We start from the raw sequence: 18,767 nt of genomic DNA on the forward strand, positions 1-18,767 counted from the left end.
AGTTAAGAATCTGACTCTTGATTTCAGCTCAGGTCATGATCTTCCAGTCATCATATTGAGCCCCATGTCGGGCTCCACAATGGGCATAGAGCCTGTTTAAGACAAGACTCTCTCTCCCTCTCACATGCGCAACCCCCTCCCATTAAAAAAATATATTTTATGACATATGAAATTAAATTTTCAGTGTCCATACAAAAAGTTTTACTGGAACACAGCAATGGTCATTTGTTTGGTATTGTCTAATGCTGTTTTCACACTACAAAGACAGAGGAGAGTATGAGCCTAAAAATATACCTTATCTGGTTCTTTACAGGAAAGATTTGCCAACCCCTATGTTCTATGTGATACTACGTACCCTACATAAATTCTATACTTTTATCTAAACATTCTCCAGCCTTTCCTTCCATATTCAGCATAAAGTCTTGTTAATTATCTATTACTTTCCAGGCGAACACATTCTGCACAGACCTTTAAATGCACTTCCTCCTGGGAATGTCCTGAGTCTAACCACATCCCTGGTCACCTACAAACAGAAAGCCAGAATGGAGTTCTAGCAACACCTTAAAAGTTACAAATGAACAAATCAAAACCAAAACCAAACATCACCACCACCAGCCACCCTCCAAGGCAAAGTTAAAGAGGCTAACCTCCAGTTAGTGGCTTTCCAAACTACCCTATCTTAGAATTGAGGCGTTCTGTAAATTAAATTTTACTGCCACTAACATTCCTAAGGGTCAAATAACAATGAGAGAAAAAACTAAATGTAATTTTCCCAAGTTTAATCCTCTTTAAATCACTGGCTACCAGAAAACGGGGAGGGGGGAAGTAGACCAACTATATATAGTATGCATGATCCTAAATCCCTACATTTGATATTTTCTGCAAGTAAATAGTTTCTAGTTCCCCAGGGTTAAAGGTTAAATATTGATTGCACTGCGTTTGTAGACAACATCACAACTTACATAGGAACAAGATGGGCCGTTGGGCCACTTCCTCTTATAGGGTACACCAAAACTTGCCCATCTCATTCAGTCAGCATTCTGCACACCAAGCGTTGGGGGAGAGGAAGCCGGACAAGCTGCCTTTTCTACGAACAATGTCAGACACGCCTAGCACTACCTCCTCCCCAGCCTCTTCACACCTCTACCCTGCACGAGATCCTCCTCAGCTCTATCCCCTCTATTCAGGACCTCCTCCTCAGTCTCATCATACCTCTATCCTCCAAAGTTACAGGCCTGCCAAGCTTTCAGTAGCAGAAGAGGAAAGCAGGAAGGCTATAATGCAAAAGTCTGGAGTTCCCACACAAGCATCATCTGCTCTTTGGGAGGATCTCAAGCCATAGCCCCAAAGGTGAAAAGAAATGGGCCTTATCTCGCACCCACTTAACAGGTGTTTACCGCACGCTTGCTTGCGGTCCGGCGGCGAGGGAAGAGCTGAGGAGACAAGGTGCAGCAGAATGGTAGTAGCAGCTCTCCTGGGACTCCCTCTCCCCTGGAGGAAGTAAACAATGTCTTTAAAGCCCGTCTAGAAATACGAGGAGCGTTTGTTTGAAGCCCACGGCAGGGTCAATTTACCTAATCCCGTAATGTTAGAAGGCTAAAACTTAACCAGTCGGAAGTGACGTGCCAGCTAAGACCCGCAAGTCCGCCACGTAACTGGCCGCCGCCTCAGCTAGCCACCTTCTCCCTGGACTGGCCGGAGAAGAGGATAAGTGTAGCTCGAAGTCTGCAACCGCCCTTGCCCTGCCCCAGCGGCTCCCAGTCCCACCCGGGGCCAGTGAGCGTAGCCAGAGCCGGGACCCGCAGCCTGGGCGGGACTGCAGAGGTCCCTGGCACCCAACGGCGCCCTGCGGGCAATGGGGCTTCAGCGCTCAACCAGGCGCATGCGCGGCCCTCTTCTGCGGACTCCTCGGGTCACCTGAACGACCGCATTTCGGCCACCTGCCCCTCCGGGTCCCTTCTCGCTCTTGACTCCTCCAGCTGTTTCTTACCTCTGGCCCCCCTCCTACTTCTCTCGCAGGCACTGCTAGGCTTTCCAGGGGCCGCCAGCCGACACCAAGGCTTCCACTGACACGAGCCTCCCGGCCCGGCTTCCGCTTCCGGCGAGTATTGTGTGTCGCGCTGCGGGGCGGGGGCGGGGGGAGGAGGAAGGAGGGAGGCAGCGCTCCGGCGGCTCCGCGCCCCGCACTCCCGGACCTGAAGCCGGGAAGGTAGGTGCTGTCCCGCTGCCGCGCCCGGTCCCTGGGGCCTGCCCCCGCCGGCCGGCTCCGCACGCCGCGTCCCAGCGCCCCGCGACTGCGTCACCGGCCCCCCGCACGTAACCACAGCTGCCTCCGCCCGCCTCGGGCCCGGGCGGACGTTTTGCCGCCCCGGCGACGTCAGCGCGTCCGGCGTTGCTTGGCTACCCTGCCGTTCCCCCGTCCCGCTGCCGCTCGCCTCCCCGGGTGAAACTCTGACGCAGTCACCGCGGGCCTCGGCTGCGTCATAGCGGCGGGCATCCCACCTTCACGTCACACCTCCTCCTCACCTGGACACGCATTCCTCCCTCCCTGTCAACCACGACGTTTCCTCTCCCCCTCTCCAATCCCCCTACGCCAGATCTGGCGAGAGAAGATGGAGACGAGGGTGGGACTGAGTTGTGGACGGCGCTCAGGAGAGGGTCGCAAGGTGGGACCCCCGGACGGTGGTAGAAACAAAATGAGGACGTCCCTGAAGTTTGCTCTTCTACTGAGACACAAGGAATAGAGGGAAAGAAATTACCTACCTAGAGGCACCCGAGGCCTCACTATGGCTGTAATTCCAAGTCCTCTCCATGCATCCCTAACCTTTCCCCCATTTCTCTTTCACACCACTTCTTTGCCAGTCTAGATCCATCCTGGTCCCTAACTCTGCGTACACTTCAACTCACCCCAGGTGAGGAGACCACCTAATTTCTAGAAAAAAGGGACAGGTTCACTAGTCAAAGTTGGATTCTCTTCGGTGAAGAAAAATCATCTGACTGAACTTCTCTCCTGGTTGAGGAAAGAATTTGGGTCCAAATAAATTATCAGCTTCTACTCCAAATTGAACGCTTTTCACGTATGCCAACAATATATCCAATAATCATTGTTAACCTTACTCACCGCATGGACACTTCTTTCTTAGCACTTAGACCTACTAAATTTTCATTTCTTCTGCGGGCAGGGAGGGTGGATAGAGAAATCCAGTTTCATGGATAAAAGTGGTGATTTTCAAGGAAGGAGTGAGGGACCAACGTTCTGCTTTATAAATCTCTTTGATGCATTTCAAATATTTTGAACCTTAACTTGAGAGAGCCTTTAATTGCCTTTTTCTCTAATTCCCGGCGACTCCAGAACCTACTAACTAGTTGGAGGCACAGTACATTCAAGGAATTAGTTATCAGTACCTATTTCAAGACTCCAGTCACTACTGAATATTTAGAATACACTTGTCAGCCCTCTTTTCAAGAAGTATATACTAATATACTCTTTAGGTGTAGTTGCCACGTATTTATCACCTTTCAGCAGTTCTAAATGTCTAAGTGCATGCAAAGAAATGGAATGTTGGGTGAATAATGTCATTTCAAGAAGAAGACACACTTCCCCTAGACTACTCTGAAAAAGGGAAGAATGATTTCAAGTTTCCTGAAAAGAAGAGGTCGTTATCCTTGCCTAACTTATTCCTTTTATTACCCTTGAAAGAGTGAGAATGGCAGAGAAGCCTATGCTCTAGGGGCTATTATAATAAAACTCTTCTGTAACATTAAACTTTAAAATATACCTAAGAAATCTTAATACTTTGACTTTTATGGCACTTTTCACTTTCCCAAGCTCCTTTCTCATCTGTTAGAAAAATATGTCTAGTAGGGATACAATGGTCTGGTTTTAAGATACATGTGGGCTGAGCCTGGATCAGGAGAAGTGTGCTGGGCCAGAGTTGAAAAAAGCCTCTATAAGAGAAAGCTGAGGTAAAAGACCAAAGGGATTGGTGGTTCAGTGTCAGTTTGCTGAACAGAAAAAAAAAAATTAGATTGATGGCTGGGAGTCACAAGATTTGGAAATAGAGAAACAGAAAAGGTTTTATCTAGTGAAAGAGAAAATGTAAAATACCAAGATGGGGCTAACTGGAGTTAGGATGTATCATGGGAGTGAATGCCAGGCCAGGGATACAAAAAAATTAAACCTCCAACTAATATTTTTCTTTCTCTGCCCCCTTTTTATCCCTAAGTTAAATAATGGCAGAGACAAGTCTGTTAGAGGCTGGAGCCTCTGCAGCCTCCACAGCTGCAGCACTGGAGAACTTACAGGTGGAGGCAAGTTGCTCTGTCTGCCTGGAGTACCTGAAGGAACCTGTCATCATTGAGTGTGGGCACAACTTCTGCAAAGCTTGCATCACCCGCTGGTGGGAGGACCTAGAGAGGGACTTCCCTTGTCCTGTTTGTCGAAAAACATCTCGCTACCGCAGTCTCCGGCCTAATCGACAGCTAGGCAGCATGGTGGAAATTGCCAAGCAGCTCCAGGCTGTCAAGCGGAAGATCCGAGATGAGAGCCTATGCCCCCAGCACCATGAGGCCCTCAGCCTCTTCTGCTATGAGGACCAGGAGGCTGTATGTTTGATATGTGCAATTTCCCACACCCACCGGGCCCACACCGTCGTGCCACTGGATGATGCCACACAGGAGTACAAGGTGGGGAACCAGACACATGATGCCAACATGGGGCATGAGAGAGGGGCACAGAAGATGGGAGACTCCCTGGGTAGAGGATCCTAAGTTCCCAACAGCCAGACTGTAACTGGTCTTTTACTCTCTAGTCCTCCCAGAGCTACAAACACAGAGGGCACACAGTACATCTGGTCAGTTATCCCCAAGCATGAGGAGCAGTTTTTAGGAGTCCCTCAAAATTTCTTTCTCCTTGTCCTAACATGATTTGAGTCTTATGGGTGAACATTGATATGTATGGTCTTCTAATGTATTATATAAATGAACAAAACCTCTTGGAGATTATCAAATTTAGGAAAAACTGAAAAGTAGTCTGCTCCAAATGTTCCTTATTTTCCCATTGGTATTGGGAATAGATAACGTCAGTTTACACTGATCCCCACTAGACTAAGATGTTTGCATCTTCCCAGATAATTGGTAATGTGGCATCTGGTTTAATTACTGCTGGGACACAGGGTAAATGTTCAAGTAGTAGGAACTAAAGATTATAATACGTTGGCAATGTATCAAGTATTTTGCTTAATTATGTTAATAAAATCTTAGAAGCAAGATTTAAAGTAGTCTACAGTATAAGTAATAAGGACTTTTTTGCAAGTGGTTAGAGTTGAATGGGAGGACAAGTTTAAAGAAGGCTGTCAGAGTACAGAAAGTCACTTTGACCATAATAGACAGTCACTTAAGTAAGAAAATGACAAGATTAGGGAAAGACATGGAGTTGGTGACATCTGGACAACTGAGATTCAGTGAGAGGAAAGTTCTTGGTGAGCAAGGAAGATGATGGGAACAGGCTGGTGGCAGGAGGAGGGACTGAAAGTGGACACCCCAAATGACAGATAAAGAAGAGAGTGGGATCAAGAGGTGGTGAGATGGACAGGAAGCAAACATATGGATTAAAACTAATGAGTTAACCTCTGAATGTAGGATATACCAGCCACTCCCAAATCCCACATCTCCCACTTCCCACCCTCAGGAAAAACTGCAGAAGTGCCTGGAGCCCCTGGAGCAGAAACTGCAGGAGATCACCCGCTGCAAGTCCTCTGAGGAGAAGAAGCCTGGAGAGCTCAAGGTAAAGGCAGGTGATTCCATTTGGGCTGCTTTGCAGACAACTAACCACACATTATTTAATCCACCAGTTCTGATTCATTGGAAAAATGCTGTTCTCTCAAAAATGGTATTTTGTCGGGCTTCTTTGTCATTAAGCATTGTACTTAAATTATTTGTCATTAACTAAGTACTGAGGAAGAAGATGTAAGAGGTAAAGGACGGATGGACAGGATATCTTACATCTGACAAGTTGAGGGAGTTCATTCCCATTGGTCTCCTTTTTTCTTGTAAAACAGGGAGAGAAGCAGGGAGAGAGCAGGGATAGGAGTTTCTTAGAGGGATTGAGGAGAGGAGAACTTGGAAGGTTCACTGGTGTAGAAAAAGAAGAGCTCCCAAAACTGCCCAATGACTTTAGGACTACATTCTCTTAAGTAATCTCAAATATGCTAGATGATGTTGGTTCATTCCTACACTGTTCTCCTCTCCACCCTACATCTATAGGATCCTATCTGTCTTTCAGGCAGGATAAAAGCTGCTTCCTATGCAGCCTTTCTTGACCCTTCAGAAATTGATTTTCTTAATTTTCATATAATTTTACTTCTCTTTTGTGCATTACCATATTTATAGCATGATATTTTGCTGTCTCATTTTATTGGACAGTGAACAATTCCTAATAGTGGCAGTAATAACTGTTTATTGAGTCCTATGTGTTAATTCATTGGATGTCCATGACATTCCAAACTTACAGGGTTATGTTAGGCTTTAGTGGGACCTAGATCATCTATCAGACAAAGGGAAGGAAGTCTTGAAGGTCATCTTTAGCAAGGGTGAACTTAGATCCTTTGTAAAGCGAGTATTATGACCCCTAGTTATCACAGGAGGAAACAACTTGGATAAGTACTAGTCCAAGATCACATAGCCAGTATGTGGCAAAATCAGGGATATTAGCTCTGCATGAATCTATAAATATGTATTAAATTTCCGGTATAGGCCAAATTATCAAAAACACAGTCCCTGTCCTGCTTAAGTTTACAGTCAAGTAAAGAAAACAGATAATGACATGGCACAAAAAGCACAGTTGCAAGTCATAAGAAGACAACATAGAAATTTGGCTTCATTAAAAGCTTCCAGAAGAAATCATGAGCTTTTGGAGTTGCGATTTAGGGATCACCAGAGATTAAACACAAGTTTGAAAATAGTAGAAATACTAATTTTTTTAACAATGTCAACATTTTGACAGAAAGCAAGTATTATTATTACTAAGTATTACCTTAGTCCTTTATATATTTGAATAATTTAATTGCAAAGGTGAACTTTAAAAAAAAGTTCTTTGTTCTTTTGGAGGGCTCCTGAGAAACTTAAAATATGTGAAAACGAAGCTTATTCCCAGTCATTAACTTTCCTGTTCCTGTTGATCACCTTCTTAAAGGTAAAGGATAAAAAGGGGAATAAAGATTTTTTTTAAAAACTTCTAAATGCTTGAACAGAAATGTGGTATTTTAAAAACCCAGTGGTCTCTGAAACTACCACCAACATTCCTTTTGTTTGAATTCTCCAAAACCTGTCCCTCATCCCTACTTCCAGAATCAGACCCAATGCCCTTTTTAAAAGTAAATAATTTGTAATTAACCATGCTGAAGTGGAAATTATAGGTAAAATAACTTATCTACATAATTTTAAAAAGAGACTATTATGCCCAAACACACACACACACACACACACACACACACACACCATAAAGGAAAGTGACTTATAATAAAATCTGGTATGTAAATATTTGGGCGTGGCTACCCTGAAAGACACCACAATGTAGTTTTATCCTGGCACCTATTTGTGACAGCATCAACAATGCAACAAATACAAATTCAGACTCAGACTCAGGTAATTGCATAGTAATGTTAACAAGCACCACAAGCAGCTTAGCTCTTGGTGATATAATTTTTTAAAATGATAAGTAACTTTTGATAAAGTTCTAAGAAAAACAAAATTCAGTCTTAGTTTTATTCAGCTGTTTCTGAAAAAATCAGGTATATTAAAACTGGGTAAGAATTACTCTGTTTATGTATAAAATGGTATTTAAGTCCAGGCCTATGTTTTTGAATATCCAGCAGGTCATAGAAAATGGTACAGGGCTGTGCATGTTGCAGGGTCATCTCACACATTGGAGTGCTAACAGCCTTGCCAGAGTACCCCCAATTATGGCAAACAAAAAAGTGCCCCTTGTTTCTACAATATCCCTAGTGGGAAGTAACACCCTCATTAAGAACCACTGCCATAGAAATATAGAGTGGAATAAAAAGAGAAGAATGATGGGATTATATAAGAGAGACCACTTTGGCTTCCTATTAGACACAGTTATTAATCCTAAATTCTACGTATACATCACCTCTCAACATAGACACACAAGCAGACACACACATACACCCACAGGAAAAAAGGTTGTATTTTAAGGATTGCTAACCTTAGAAATAAAATTCAGTCATTTTACCAGCATAATTGAGTTTATTCAGGAATAGCAGAGAAACTGCAATTCAGGACAAGCAAGTTAAGGCAAAACCATCGGCAAGTCCAGAGAACAAAGGAGAGGACCACTCTTTTATATAGGAAAGGGAGGAATTGGGAGGGAAGTCCTTGGAGTAAACTGGGAGTTCAGAGTATAGTGACTTTTCATTGGCTAGGCTGTGACAGTCTATCATTGGCTGGGCCTGTTGCCTACAAAAAAACTTTTCCTCCTGCTGGTGTAGTAAGGGAGTATGGACTTAAAAGGTACATCTCTTCCTGTTGGGTCCACAATTGACCAGTGGTGGAGCATGAGAGCTCCCCCTCCTGGCATCCTGACCATTTTCGCCAGGCTTCCTTTTATTAATTTTCACAGAATAAATGTAAGAATATATTTTGTTCCAGTGTGCACCTGAGAAGGCAGCAGTAGAATGGGAAGCAGCAGCTCTAGAACTGGAGCTAGCCAGCCTCTGCTGAGAACTAGCTTGAAATCCAGAAACACCATGCTTGTAAGGCCCACCTAGCTTTGCAGCCCCTCTCTATTCACCCTCAGCCCTGCCTTTCATCTTCTATCTGCATTTTACTTCCAGAGTCCCAGTCTCTGCTTCTCTCTTGCTTTCCTCTTGGGTTTTAGTCTCCCCGTCAGTCATATGACACTTGGGAGAATACGTCTGAGCAGATCACTTGTTGCACTGGAGGTAGAGAGGGAAGGATGTGCTTGCTGATAACCCTCAGAAAGTATTATGGCTGGTGTTTTAGTCCTATATTATCAAATTTCAGGAATGTTAGAGGTTTAAGTTTGTGTGGTAGCTGAGGGACAAACATCAAATTTCAACAGCTAATTCACTAGCAAACTTCTGGAACCTATTCCTGGGATGGGAACTGTCAGTTTCCTGAAGTGACTTGAACTATTTAACATGTTCTCCCCTGAAATCTATATACAATTGACTCTTGAACAACAAAGTTAGGGGTGTCAACCCCGGTGCAGTAAAAAATTGGCACATAACTTTCAACTCCCCAAAAACTTAACTCTTAATAGCTTACTGTTGACAAAGAAGCATTAGTGATGACATAAAAAGTGATTAACACCTATTTTACATGTTATTTGTAATACATATGATATTCTCACAATAAAGTAAGCTAGAGAAAAGAAAATATTGAGAAAATCATAAGAAAATACCTTTATGGTACTATACCATATTTATCGGGAAAAAAAATCTGTATAAGTGGACTCACATTTCAAACTTAGGTTGTTCAGCAGTGAACTGTATATTTGGTAACAACTCATAACTAAAATCTTACTGATTATGATACTTTTCCAGTTGGTTCTCTGGTTTTTAGTGGGTAGATGTCTAACAATATATAAATGATGATCATCTGGTCTCCAACTTTCCAGTATTTATTACTGTCCTTTTTTTGTTAAATTTCATTAGCTAGAACTTTGGCATTGGGAATAGCAAATATATCTTGTATACATAATAATAGATGTCTCTATATTATTGAGTTCTTATATCTTGTAGTTTTTCACTAAACCATAGAAGTATAGCTTTTTTAGAAGTTAATTTAATGAAGAAAATTAAAATTTTTTTCAAAAAATTTTTTAACATTTATTCTCATTTGAGAGAGAGCGAGCAAGCAGGGAAGGGACAGAGAGGGGGTACAGAATTCCAAGCAGGCTCTGTGTGCCAGCTTGGCCAGCACAGAGCCCTATGTGGGGCTCGAACTTATGAACCATGAGACCATGACCTGAGCTGAAGTCAAGAGTCAGACGCTTAACTGACTGAACCACCCAGGCACCCCCAAAATTAAAATATTTTTAAGAACTGATTTTTTTAATCTCCCCAGTAGTCTTCACTCCCAAGTCATTAGTAGGGATGACAATGGGAATGGAGCCGTTAGTTATAAAAGGAAATTTCAATGGAGAGAAACACTAGTGTCCTGTTAGACTATTTGGAATGACACTGGAAATCTGTTAATTCATACACATGGTGGGTAGGAAAAGACTCCCTTATGCCCCACTGGCCCTGTTAAATATAATGCTTTCCCTCTTTTCTCAGAGACTAGTGGAGTGTCGCCGACAGCAGATCTTAAAGGAATTTGAAGAGCTTCATAGGCGGCTGGATGAAGAACAGCAGATGTTGCTTTCACGCCTGGAGGAGGAGGAACAAGACATTCTACAGCGTCTCCGAGAAAATGCTGCTCACCTTGGAGACAAGCGCCGGGACCTGGCCCATTTGGCTGCTGAGGTGGAGGGCAAGTGCTTACAGTCGGGCTTCGAGATGCTTAAGGTTCGACCTTTGCCCCTGTATAGCCTCTCAGGTCAAGTGCAATATACCTTTGCACAGGCCATTCTGTCAACCTTGGATGCTTACCCTCCTACTCTGCTTCTCTAATCCAGTTCTTTCTTCCAGACATACTCAAAGGATCTCTTTCTACAGAAAGGCTTCTCTGATTTCTCCCTTCCCTTCTAATATTTCTGTGTTCTTATGTCTTGTGAACAATATGTGCTTAATTTGTACCAAAGAAAAAAATTCACTCCTTTGAAAGGACGGAAATCTAGTCTGAATTAGTGAAAAAAACTATACATTAAAAATAATGTGAATGCAGTTGCCATTACTCTTAGGTCCTGGAACTTGATTTACCTAGTGCTTAAAAAAAAGAAAAAAAAAGAAAAAAACTAGTTTGAAGGACACTTGAAATTATGTATAAATAATATATTAACTTTGATATGTAAATAATGCCTCTGAAATGTTTGAAATAATTTGTTCTTTTAAGCAGATGAATGGTGTTAGCAAGGGTGTAGGAAGCATATCTCTTTTTAGAGATCAGATTACCAGCATTTGAATCAGTGAGGCTTCATTGTACATTTATCTACATGTTATGTATTACTTGGTACTTATTCTTGTGTCCTTTCATGTATGTGTGTTCTGCCTTCCACATTAAACTGGAAAATCCTTGGGGGGCAGAGATTTGTCTTCTTTGTCTTCTGGACCCCAAGTATTCACAAATCAGGATTGGCACACAATTATTAATGTTTATTAACCAGTACTAGATGGGGATAACAACAACAGGAAAGTGTGATTCATTCCTATGCCACCAGTCTGTTCTGATCCTCAAGGAGACACATGTGTGGTTTGTACTTGGGGGACAGAGTATAGAGCAGACACAATCCCTATCCCTTGCATTGAGCTCCCAGTGTCTGTGAGGAGCAAGACAAATACACGAAACCATCTGGAAGTGATATAAATTACCAAGCTTATTGCTATCCAAAAGTTGAAAACAGAGATCAGGTTGGGAAAGATGTACTCCAATCCCTCTGGTGCTCTTCCCCTTGCATTGTGACCCTCAGTTTGCCCTATTCCTATTTTATAGATCTAGAACTTTGGGGAAGAGGGGGAACCTTTTGCCTTTAGGACCCTTGACTACCAGGACCAATATTGCTTTCTTTTCTCCTTCCCTCTAGGATGTCAAAAGTACCCTGGAAAAGTAAGTGATTCTTGCATCTCTTTGAGTGAGTTAGGTCTTGGCTTAGAAACCAGGGGTATAGTAAGGAGTTAGGGGAGAAGGATGGGAAAGTCACACAGTGTCTGGGTAGGATGTGGGAGAAGGTTCACTGCATCCATGAAGCCTGTTACAGAGCAAATCATTGGGAGTAAGGGTACATTACCATTTCCCCATTGAACATCAGGACTAACTTGGTAAAGAAGAAACCAAGGTAATGTAGAACCAGAATCTACCTGTGCCCATGGGTGGAAATGTGTCCAAACAAGACAGACAAGGGAAAGGGTTTGGGAGAGTGGGAAGGGTGATTACCCATTTGCATGAAATATAGCAATACTCCCAGAGAGTTGAGACTCATTCTTAAAATAAGACTGTCCAGGGGACCCTATGGCTCTCCATAGATTGGCAAAAGAAACCAATAAGTGAGTACTTGTCTTCAGGGAGGAGGGAGAAAGTGGGAGGATGGAGAATTTTAGTTTCTCCCTAAAGATGACAATATCTGCATACTCACTCAGCTGGAGCTTCCCCTGACCCTGCCCTTTCTTCCCCTATCTCCCTATCCCTCCTAGATGTGAGAAGGTGAAGACCATGGAGGTGACTTCAGTGTCCATAGAGCTGGAAAAGAACTTCAGCAATTTCCCCCGACAGTACTTTGCCTTAAGGAAAATCCTTAAACAGCTAATTGGTGAGTTGTTCCCAAAAATAAACTAGCAGAGGAATTCAGCAGAGAAGAAAGTCTTTAAAGTCCCACTTTATCTGGGCTTCAAGTGTACCATCTGTCACTTTGTGCCCATGGCCACACCCACCCCTTTACCTGGCTTTCAGTCTCACTGTGAGTGACAGAGCTTAGGTGTCATCTACTCTTAGGCCCACACCTTTCTAAATAGGGATCCAGAGAAGTTAAATAATATGCCTAAACTTGTCCCTTTTTGAGAATGAGAGGGAGTATCAGAGAAATAATTAATCAGAGAAATATTTACTCAGAGAAAATAGTCACAAACCAGGACTGTTAAGGAAACCAGATACATGGTCACTCTATCCCTGGACCATACTGCTGTCTTGCTGTATATCCGTCTTAACATTTTCTGTCCTTTCTGGCCCCTGGACTGTGACTTGTGCTTCATCACACAGTGATATGATATCAGAGGGGGATGAAGAAGGGATAAGGCAGGAGCATAAACCATCAGCCCTTGCAGAATTGAGGTTATTATCTGTTTACTTTAGGGCCAGGGTGAGAAGAGAAGCCATTGTTCCCTCCTCTCCCTTAGGTGACAGTGTGGATTGAGAAAGTTAATCAAACCATGATGTTCTGGGGACCTTTAAGGAAACAAGTTCTGTAAAGGCAGGCTGGAAGAGTAAGGCAGGGGCATTTAGCTATTCCCATCCTCATCTAGCTCCCCACTCTGGCTTCTCCCGCCAGCGGATGTGACCCTGGACCCAGAGACTGCTCACCCTAACCTAGTCCTGTCGGAAGATCGTAAGAGCGTCAAGTTTGTGGAGACAAGACTCCGGGATCTCCCTGACACACCACGGCGATTCACCTTCTACCCTTGTGTCCTGGCTACTGAGGGCTTCACCTCAGGCCGACACTACTGGGAGGTGGAGGTGGGTGATAAGACCCACTGGGCAGTGGGCGTGTGCCGGGACTCTGTGAGCCGAAAGGGCGAGTTGACTCCACTCCCTGAGACTGGCTACTGGCGGGTGCGGCTATGGAATGGGGACAAATATGCAGCCACCACCACGCCTTTTACCCCTTTGCACATCAAGGTGAAACCCAAACGGGTAGGCATATTCCTAGATTATGAGGCCGGCACACTGTCTTTTTACAATGTCACAGACCGCTCTCATATCTACACCTTTACTGATACTTTTACTGAGAAACTTTGGCCCCTCTTCTATCCAGGCATTCGTGCTGGTCGGAAGAATGCTGCACCACTTACAATCAGGCCCCCAACAGATTGGGAGTGACAAGTAGGGATGTGGGAATAATTGGGGTGAGTCAGGGTCAAGAGCTATGGGCCTTCCTTCCTGTGACCTGCTGGAACGTCTTCATGTCTGCCTGGTTCCAGTCCTGCACTGTTTAGGAGAAGCACCTTGGTTTCTAGAATGGTTTATATGGAGGAGTAGGTAGGACTGGTCTGGGATGAGCGCACAGCTGTCTCTCTCCTAACGGTCAGGGTGGGGAGCTAGTTCCCAGGGGTTGTCTCCCCTTGAAGTCCATCAGGTTTTCTATTGCACATGGATAAGTTAGGAAGGAAGGAGAGGCTTTTCCAGTAACAAAAAGTCTGTGAGAGGGTCTGACTTGCTCAAAACCAGAAGAGGAAACAGAAACCCCTGTACATTCTTTTAAGGGGTTCTTATTTGTTGAGAAAGATCAGAGGGGTCTGTGTACCTCTAGACTAAAATAAAGATGAATGATAGTTGCTCTCGTGGGTTTAGAAGTTAAGGAGGTGTTTTGTTTTTTTGTTTTTTGTTTTGTTTTGTTTTTTTTTTTTTTGAGGGCAGAGATTGGGCATCAGGACGATTAGAAAGAAAGTTGGGAAAGGGGCTAAAGGAACAGATTCCTAACAGGGTTTCTTTGGTCTTCCATTCCCAGAGTAAGTTGCCATTATGAGTAGGATTGGCCAGAGGTAGGAATGTGGGGAGGAGAGGGTGAGAAGAAAGGAGAGGAGAACCCAAGTCCCTGCCTCAGGCTTCAGCAAAGCTGGCTTATTGCGTCTCTCCTTAGAGTTGGTTGTCTCCAAGAAGAGGTCAGTCACCTTTCTCCTGCAGAGGTGAGGTGCCAGAGATCCCTCAAGACAAATCTACCCTTTCACTGCTTTCCCAAGGGAACCTGGAAAGGACAGTCAGGTATTAGAGGAAAGAGAAAGGTATTTCTATCCAAAGCCCTGCCTTAAAGAATGTTACTAAGTAGCTGCTCCCAAGTTGTCAGCCTTGTTACTTGGCTAAGGTGTCTAAGCCAAAAAGGGAGAAGGAAAATGGAGTCTTCCTCACCCTGAAGACAGGGTAGAAGACAGGGTATGTAGAGCGAAGGGTCACTTAGGCACCTTCCTTTAGCCTATGTTCATATGGCCTGGAACTAGTGTTCACAAGAGCCAGTCTTTTGCTTATTTGTTGCCATCCTTCACCTTTTGCCATTTCCCCTATCAGAGAATGTAAATCATTTTAACATTAGGCCAAAATAAACAACTTGTAGGGTACATATGTTGTCAAAAAAGGTTAAAGTGATGCATGCAAACCAAACTAAAATGATTTGGAATATCTGCTACTTGGGTGATCAGGGATTCACAGAAGATTGGGACAAGAAACTGCAGTTTATTGAGGGTGTTTCACTTCCTCCTACCACCTCAACAGGACTTTGTCCAGACTCTCCTCTTACCTTTGTGCCTTGACTGTGGTTCTTTGTGGCAAGATGCTTTGGTTGGTAAAACATAATATGGAACAAAGGATCCACTGAAGTGATCTCTGTGTTGTGTGGTAATTTGACGATGGCCTTGTGTTGATATGTAAGAATCACTGATGTTAAAAGTGCATGTTCTTGGGGTTACCCTCAGTGATTGATCGAAGTGTGGGATGGGCCTGGGCCTCTACATTTTAAACATACTCCTCATTTGAATTTAGGGACCCTTGTGAAATTAATCCCAGAGGAGGTTTGGGCCATTTCTTCTGAGCTGATGTTCTGGTTCACTGCCTGGCCTGATGGGGTTTGAGAAGGGAGAGAGGCCTCATTCTCTCCTGACTTAATGCTGCCCTCTGCCTGTCTCAGGGGTCATTCATCTTATGCCCTTCCCCACATTCCTCTACTTTTGACCTCAGGAAATGGTGGTCATTAACTCTGAGACAAAGATAAGCACAGGATGTCAAACAGAACAAACAGGAGACTGAGGTCAGATTAAGGGATATGAAATATATGCCTTGGGTAGAGGTCTGGGGGAGGGGAGAGTTTTGGAGACAGGAGATGATGTCAAAAGTTTCTGCGCTCCAGTACCTAAGACTGGGAGTTAGCTAGGATCACCTACCATGTGTCTAGCACTGTATGACAGGAAGTGTTTTTGGGGTAAGTGGAAAATAATGGGAATAAGCTGTGCTTCCCTCCCTCCACCACCCTCAGGATCCTTTCCAATTCACTGGTACCAGTGCTTTTTTTGAATCTATAACTTCTGTTTCTTCGGTCTGTAGATCTTCCAGGCATCTATCTGCCTTTGGCTTGTGGAAAGTAGGGAAGAAGTTCTAGCTGGGTATAAATTGCGCATAACCATCTCCCCAGCCTATCTACATAAAGAGACCAGTCTTCTGTCCTGAAGATTTCCCAGATTAAGATTATCTCCTGTTCCACTAGCCTTTCCTACCTAGTACAATTGATCATGGGCTTGAGGAAGACTAGAAGAAAGCCAAAACTCAAAAAGGCACCCTAGGCTTGGATTGCATGGATGGGTATGGGTTTACAAACAGCTAGGTCTGTGAGGCCACAGGGTGGCGCCAGAGTAAGGCTCTCGGGGAGAGACTTGCGGGCCCAGGAACTACACTTCCCAGGAGGCCTTGCGCAGGCGCCTGAGGCGGAGCTATCGGAGGGGCGGGACCTGCGGACGCTCTCTTGTGAGGCGCTTGTGCAGCCGAGAGTAGATGGCTGGGCCAGTGAAGGACAGAGAGGCCTTTCAGAGGCTAAACTTCCTGTACCAGGCAAGTCCGTCGGGGCGTTTGGGGAGGCAACTGAGTTTGGCTGGCCACCGAGTGACGGTTTCCCTCCCCTAGGCCGCCCACTGTGTCATTGCGCAGGACCCCAAGAACCAGGCGCTGGCGAGGTTTTACTGCCACACGGAGAGGACCATCGCAAAGCGGCTGGTCTTGCGGCGGTGAGAAATTCCGGGAGCCTGGGGGCGGGCGGGACGTGGGAAGAACGGGGAAAGTGAGCGCGGGCGCTCGGATCACCATCCTCCTCCGCCTTCAGGGACCCCTCAGTGAAGAGGACCCTCTGTCGTGGCTGCTCTTCCCTTCTCATCCCTGGCCTCACCTGCACCCAGCGTCAGAGACGTGAGTGCTCCTCCTAACGTGGGGTGATTGAGGAGAACCAGTGGTCTAGGGAGGGGATCCCCTTCCTCGCTTTAGATGGGCGTCTGGCGTGGAATTTGCAGCAGCCGGCATTTTCCAGCTTTGGGTTAAATTGCTAACTCATCTTGGACAAACTAAGATCTGGGCAATAGGGAAATAATGTTGCCATAAAGAGGTAACCCACCCATACATAATAATGGGTGTTATTTTGCATTGTGGAGCACAGGATTCACATCACTGTTCATTCATTCATACAACAAATACTGATTTTTCTAAGGTGTATCAAGTATTGTATGAGATCCACTATTCTCATTGAAATTATAGTCTGAACAGACTAAGAAACAATTAAAATAGTGTAGAAAATGCTTTAATTAGGGAGGTAACATGCTAAATTACTTATACTAGTAGTGGTGAAGTTCATGATAAGCAAAAGAAGTGAAGATATGGAAATTCTAGTCATGTGTGAGGACTCTGAGACAAGAGAGCTCGTGATGCTGTCAAGGAGACCAGAGTTCAGGAGCCTAGAGTTTGAGGTAGGCAAGGACAAAGCATGAGGCTGGAGAAGGAAACAGGCAGATCTTAAGGAAACTTCTTAAGGACTTTAGACTTTGTCTTAAAAGATACAAAAAAATTGATGGACTCTAAGCAGGGGTAAGACACCTCAAATTGGTATTCAGTTGGGGAGGGTTAGAATTTCTACTGAAAAAGAGTGGAAGCAAAAACTGGATGAAGGATAGCTTTTCTTCTCCTAAACCTGGGCACTCTTTCCCCACTCCACCCCCACTTACACCCTAGGATGCAAGGGACAGCGCTGGACAGTACAGACCTGCCTAACATGCCAGCGAAGCCAACGGTTCCTCAATGATCCTGATCATCTGCTCTGGGGAGACCGGCCTGAGGCCCAGCTGGGGAGCCAGGCAGGTGAGAGGTTTGTAGAGAAAAACTGAGGATACTCCAGGAAGATTGGAATGATGGGGGACATAGATCTGAAGAGGTTACACAGGTGGATTCTAGGTTGCTAGATGCCACAGTGTTATAAAACTCAAATTCTCATCTACCCAGATCCCAAATTGCCACAACCCCTGCCAAACACAGCCCACCCCATTTCACCCCACCTCCGTGAGGAAAAAGTGCAGCATCAGAGCTCCAGTCACCAGTGATGGATTCACCTTATCTTCGAAATAAAGTATAATGATGTCTCACTTTGTGTGATTCTGTGAGTATTTCAACTCTTCATTCTACTTTCTTCTCTTTCAGTTTGTATTTCTCTGTCACTGGCCAACCTCTTTGCCTTTACCATGTTCATATTCCTACAATTCGGGAAGATCCTGATTTCTATAAACCACTTGCCCACTGAGCAGCTTCCATTTCCAGGCTACTGACTGGGTACTGACCCAGTGCTCCTTCATCCCTGCTTCCACACTGCAATGCCACATTTGGAACTCAGGATCCTGGGTTGTTGGCAAGAGCTTGAGCCTTCATAGAATATTTCTTTGTTTAGGTAGCCCTGACTATTGATTAAAAGGCTAAACAGACTGCTGATACCACTGATGTTGTTTTTAGACAAGGAAAAAAAGGTTAGGGGGTCAGAATACCTTCAGATCCTCTAGGCTTACTCATAGCTGATCTTTCCCAATCTCTTGGTTTTCTTCGATAAAAATCTAATATGGGAAGTCATACAGACTTGAACTAACAAGGTCAAAGGTGACAATGAAAGGGCACTGGTGGACACTACACAAGTATAAACCCTAAGGATTTTCCTGAGAACGAGTACACAACAAAAATTATTTTATTTGATGTCCCTAGGGAGCTTACTCAAAGACAGAATTTCAAACTGACTTCTTCCTAGGTGCCAGCTAATGAGTTTACCTCAAAGATACACAAACAAAATTCACTATTTACAGACAATTTTCTTCCTTCTATTTCTTTTTTTAATTTTTTATTTTAAATGTTTG

At 44.3% G+C, this 18,767-nt stretch overlaps 2 protein-coding genes and 1 long non-coding RNA gene across 4 annotated transcripts; 2 read left to right on the forward strand and 1 right to left on the reverse strand.

Annotated features, from left to right (window-relative positions):
• Window positions 1–465: 465 nt before the first annotated feature.
• On the reverse strand, window positions 466–2,454 carry LOC120222663. Its single transcript, XR_005526101.1, has 3 exons — window positions 1,991–2,454; window positions 1,379–1,491; window positions 466–523 (listed from the first exon to the last, which is right to left on the reverse strand). It is a non-coding gene; the product is annotated as an uncharacterized LOC120222663 (long non-coding RNA).
• LOC120222661 (E3 ubiquitin-protein ligase TRIM39) lies at window positions 2,129–15,225 on the forward strand. The gene is made up of 7 exons (XM_039220579.1): window positions 2,129–2,209; window positions 4,227–4,686; window positions 5,690–5,785; window positions 10,320–10,550; window positions 11,726–11,748; window positions 12,333–12,448; window positions 13,184–15,225. The coding sequence occupies exons 2-7, from the start codon at window positions 4,234–4,236 to the stop codon at window positions 13,729–13,731; spliced, it is 1,467 nt and encodes a 488-aa protein (XP_039076510.1). The 5' UTR covers window positions 2,129–2,209; window positions 4,227–4,233; the 3' UTR covers window positions 13,732–15,225.
• Window positions 15,226–16,331: 1,106 nt separating this feature from the next.
• RPP21 (ribonuclease P/MRP subunit p21) lies at window positions 16,332–18,014 on the forward strand. 2 transcript variants are annotated; one of them, XM_039220581.1, is made up of 5 exons: window positions 16,332–16,443; window positions 16,516–16,616; window positions 16,712–16,794; window positions 17,608–17,740; window positions 17,875–18,014. In XM_039220581.1, exons 1-5 carry the CDS (start codon window positions 16,387–16,389, stop codon window positions 17,933–17,935), a joined length of 435 nt encoding a protein of 144 aa, XP_039076512.1. In that variant the 5' UTR covers window positions 16,332–16,386; the 3' UTR covers window positions 17,936–18,014. The 2 variants fall into 2 exon arrangements, with proteins under 2 accessions (XP_039076512.1, XP_039076511.1); XM_039220580.1 differs by having other exon boundaries at window positions 16,334–16,443; window positions 17,608–17,733.
• Window positions 18,015–18,767: the final 753 nt, after the last annotated feature.

This window comes from Hyaena hyaena, unplaced genomic scaffold, assembly GCF_003009895.1.
Source record: "Hyaena hyaena isolate Hyena2069 unplaced genomic scaffold, ASM300989v1 scaffold_906, whole genome shotgun sequence".
Taxonomy (NCBI): Eukaryota; Metazoa; Chordata; class Mammalia; order Carnivora; family Hyaenidae; genus Hyaena; species Hyaena hyaena.